Here is a 4,716-nt window from a genome sequence, read left to right as displayed (position 1 = left end):
GGGGTAGTTGGCCCAGGTGCTGATGACTTCTTGACCCATTGCTGTTTCAACTAAACTGAAGGTGCAGAACATACTAGTTCAGGCATCCACCCTTCAGGCATTTAGGGAATGGATGGAGTGACAGCAAGGTGCTGTCGACCCACCCACTGGGATGTCACTGACATGTGGGAGGCAGCACCGGGGAGAGGAGGTGCAGGTTGAGAGGGAAGAATGAAGCTGACTTTCCATGTGACCTTGGACAAGTTCCTTGCCTTCTCTGAGCCTTCATTTCTCCAGTGATAAGTGGAGGGGTTGCACAGGGTGGCCGGCCGTGTGGTGGGTCACAAAGAAGGTTCCAGCCAGGACCCTGCCTTCAGTGGACTGGGAGAGAAGATGGACACGTAAAGAATTATAATCCTGAATGACCAGGGTGGCAACAAGAGTGTGTCAGGGACTGAGGGAGCCCAGTGGAGAAGTAAATAATATCACCTGGGAAGGCCACCAGGGTGAGATTTGGTGACAGAGCCCGACATAACCTGGTTCAGCATCTGCAACCAGGGCCTGGCCTGGGGGCAGCCTCAGAAGATATTTGTTGAGTTAACTCTAGAATGAAGACTCAGTCCCTGTCATCAGGGGTTTCCCAGCCTTGCTCAAAACTCTTTTCCCGCCTCTTGAGTTTCTGCTGGTTACTGGATCGGGGGTGGTCGGAGAGACCAGACTCAGGTTCCCCTGATTGTAATGTTTCAGGAACCCCCCCCCCGCTCCGACTTTTGTTTTGTGCCACCTCTGCTTAAAACCTTTCAAGATTTCTTCCTTTGCCTTCAAGGTAAAGTACAGATTCTTTAGTAGATCAAGGCCTTGTGTGACCTGAACTTTCTTCAGACTAGGTAGACTAGGATTTCTCAGCCTCGGCACTGTTGACGTTTTGGGTCGGTTAATTGTGTGTTGCGGGGGGCTGTCCCACGCATTGTAGGGTGTTTAGCAGCATCCCTGGCCTCTACGCTAGATGTCAGTGGCACACATACCTCTTCCCAGTCGTGGCTATCACAAATGTCCCAAACGTTGCTAAGGGTCCCCTGGGGGGCAGGTGCGAAATCACCCCTGCTGAGAACCACCGGATGAGTGGGCCGTCAGCCACTGTGAAGCTCTTATTTCCAGCAATGTGCCTTCTGGCCCGTGCACAAACTTCTCCCCTCTTTACCGGATTGCTCCTTACCAGTTCTGTCCATCACACATGCTTCCTCCCCTAGGAAGCCCTCTCTGACGCTCTCAGACTGGGTCAGGGTCCCACAGCCCCCCGGGGCTCCCCTGTCCCAGCCCTGCCCACTCTGGGTTGCACCGTCTGCCTGTCTCTTCCCCTGGACTGGAGCCCTTGGAGGGCAGGACACTGTGTCCCCTGCACCACCCAGCTCGGGACCCGGCCCAGAGCAGGTGCTCAGTGTTTGTAGAGTGAACAGGTTTTGAGGCAGAGGCTGGGCTGAGATGGAGTTCCATGGTGAGGATGCGCTTGAAAGCCTGTCTTCACACTCCCAGCCCAGCCTCGTGGTCTCAGCTGCTTCTGGGCCCCTAAGCCAGTGTTTCAGGGGATTGTGTGAGGTTGGGCATGTGGGGCCCAGAGGAGGAAGTGTGTCTTAGTCACCACTGTGTCCACAGCCATTGCACCCTCCCCAGGCCTGTGGGCGCAGCACCCAGTGGGTGGACCCTCGGCAGTGTCACGCTCCTGCCAGCCTGCTCTTCCAGCCAGAGGCTCGGACACGGCCCAGAGCCCTGCCCCTCGTTCCTTTAGCTAATGTACACTGAGTCCCCACTGCTTACGAGGTTCCGTGCTAATGCCGGGGATACAGCTGAGGCCAGAACGGAGTCCCTGCCCTCTAGGAGCCCATGTTCTCTCTAAGGGTCGGGGTGGGGGGGTGGACGAATGGACAGGAATACAATAAATAGAGCAGGTCAGATGGTGATAAGTCCCACGGACAGAGTAAAGCTGGAGAAGGGGCTAGGAGGTGAGGGGTGGGTAAGAGGGTTGCAATTTACACAAGGTAGTCTGGGAAGGCCTCTCTGAGGAGGTGACATTTGAACAAAGACTTGAAGAAGATGAGGGAGGGAGGCATGCAGATACAGGGTCGGGGAAAGCCCCTCAGGTAAAGGGAACTGCCAGTGCAAAGGCCCTGAGGTGGGAGGTACCTGGCCCTATGAAGGAACAGCAAGAAGGCCTTGTGGCTGGGCCCAGTGAATGAGAGTAGAGAGGCAGGGAGCAGCCAGATCAGACCAGTGGTTTTTGGTCCAGTTTTGCAATCGTGCAGCACAGCCATCGCCGCCGTCAGGTCTCCATCCACTCAGAGCGTTCTAGTTCCCTCTTGCAGCCACTCTCTGCCCCCAGCTGGGCTCCTTTTTATTGCTGAGTAGCATTCCACTGTATGGATACACCAGCTTCATTCACCGATGGGGAGGGGCGTTCGGGTTGTCTCTGGCTATTACAGATAAGGCTCCTCTTCTCCTGTGAACATTTGTGTGTAAGCTTTCCCACGTGTGTGTGTGTTCTTCTTTCTCTTGGGTCGAGACCGAGTAGTGGGGCTGCTGGTTTGTACGGCAGGTGCCCGCGTCGCCTTTTAATTCTCTGCTGCACCTTTCAAAGCCGCGACCCCATTCCCCCACTGGTGGTCCACAGCCGGTCTGGTTCTCTCCGCGCCCTCGCCGACACTTGTGATTGTCTGGCATTTGGACTGTGGCCGGCATAGCGACGTGGCACCTACCTGCAGTTCTCATCTGCCTTTCCCCGGGACGCCTTCCGGCCTACTTGTCCCCCAGTGGGGGTACGAGAACAGACCTTGGAGTCGGCCAGACATGGGTTCAAATCCCTGCCTGGCTTCAGCTTCTGTTTCTGGACCCCGAGAATGGGCGCAGACCTGCCAGAAACACACACGTGGCCCCCAGCGCTCCCGGGAACGAGGCTAGCCCTGAATGAGGGGGCCCCATGCCTGACTCTGACCTTGCCTGCCCCCAGCCAGCCCCTTCCGTGAACCTGTGCTCCCAGCATGCCCTCCACCCAGATGTCAAAGGTAGCTCCTCAGACAGGCCCCGACCACCTAATCCAGAGTGGGTCCCCGTCCCCACCCCAGGAGCCATCATCTGCCCCTGCTTAGTTCCTCCAGAGCATGTTTGTTTCCCGTTTACCAGCTTGAATGAAGCTGTTGACTGTTCGGTGGGTGTGTTTTCTCTCCAGACCCTGAGCTCCAGGAGGGCAGGGCCCAGAGCCGGGCGGCTACCGCCTAGCCCCGGGCCTGGTGCACAGTAGGTGCTCGGGAAATCTATTCTTCAACACATGAGGGAAATCTTTTCTGTCTAAAACATACCAGTATGTTCACACCCTGGCCCTTGGGTCAGAGAGGGGAAGTGACGTGCCCAAGATCTCACAGTCAGGAGCCGCCGGACCCTAGAGTCATGGGGGGTGGGGCAGCTGGGCAGTGGAGGCCTAGAAGGGAGTAGGTAGGTTTGGGGCGCCTGGGTGATCGCAGCAAGCCCTTCAGAGAACACGTGTTGATTCCACAGGTGTTTATTGAGCCCCTGCTCTATGCTGGGCAGTGCTCCTGCCTAACGGTGACCGTGACAGTCCTGGTCCTGCCTCTTGAAGGCTGAGCAGTGAGGGGACAGAGCTGGGAGGAGGAAGAGAACGGGATCTGGGAGCCAGCAGGTGCAAAGGAGAGAGGCGGGAAGACTTCCCCACGGCGGGCCCTTCCCGCCACGGAATTCTCTGCTTCTGAGCCTCTGGTTTAGAGTGAAGATTGCTCTAGGAAAGCCCCGCCTGACCCCCCGCTTGGCATCGTGCTGCCCTTTCTCTTCCTGAGCCACCCAGACAAGTGGGTGAGCCTCCCTGAGCCTCCATTTGCCCAGCTGCTGATGGAGATATTCGTGGTTGTGGCTTCACGGGGTAGCGCGTGCTACCTTTGTGGCCCACGCCTCCGTGGTGGCTCACAGTGGCCTGGCTCATGCTCTGCCTGTGTTTTCCTGTGTCTGTCCCCTGCTGGCTCCGGAGCCCCTGGAGGGACAGGGCCCCACGCGGGGCCGGCCATAGAGGAGGCCTTCGGTACTGTTTGCCCAGGGAAGAACCTCTTCGATAACCCCAAGCCTTCTGGGACCTGGCACTTGGCACCGTTCTGCATTGTCCCTTGCATCCTGGGCCCTGGCTTCAGGGAGCAGTGGACAGTCCTCAGAGTCAGATAGCATCTCTCCCCTTCATTTCTGTAGCAGCTGCTCCCCTCACTCTCTCCTCTGCGTCGTCTCTTTGTTATGTCTTAAGTCTTAGCTCCAAGGTTACTTCCTCCAGGAAGCCCTCCCTGACCCCTAGGCTGGACCCAATGCCCCCTCCGGCTTCCTGTATCCCAGCGCTGTCTACTCTGGATCATCCCTCTCCAGGGACTGTTTAGCTCCCCCGCTGGACTGCGACTCCCTAGGAGGGCAGCACAGGACTGTCTCGGTCACCTCTGTGTCACCAGCACAGAGTAGCTTTGGGGGAAGTGTTTCTGTCTTGAAGGAACAAGACCGACCATCCTTCCTGGGTGATTTTACTCACCATTTCTCCAGGTATTGATCAAGCATCTGCTCCGCGCTCAGCTCCGTGCCAGGCCTGGGCATGCGTGGTGCTTACGACAGCCGCCGGGCTTCAGAGGACACCCTCCCTCCTCACCCCAGTCTCTGTTTCCTGCAGGTGACCAGCAATGGCAGCATCGGGAGGGACCCGCC

The 4,716-nt window shown here is 57.5% G+C and overlaps 1 protein-coding gene across 1 annotated transcript in view; it reads left to right on the top strand.

Moving 5' to 3' along the window:
* Nucleotides 1-4,606: 4,606 nt before the first annotated feature.
* CLPTM1 (CLPTM1 regulator of GABA type A receptor forward trafficking) overlaps nucleotides 4,607-4,716 on the top strand; it is a 22,818-nt gene continuing 22,708 nt past the window's right edge. The window contains exon 1 of the mRNA XM_077747215.1: nucleotides 4,607-4,716. Coding sequence (XP_077603341.1) covers nucleotides 4,607-4,716 — 110 coding nt within the window.

This window comes from Crocuta crocuta, unplaced genomic scaffold, assembly GCF_008692635.1.
Source record: "Crocuta crocuta isolate KB4526 unplaced genomic scaffold, BGI_CrCroc_1.0 scaffold334, whole genome shotgun sequence".
In the NCBI taxonomy this organism is placed as follows: domain Eukaryota; kingdom Metazoa; phylum Chordata; class Mammalia; order Carnivora; family Hyaenidae; genus Crocuta; species Crocuta crocuta.
This window is presented reverse-complemented; position numbering and strand designations above follow the sequence as displayed.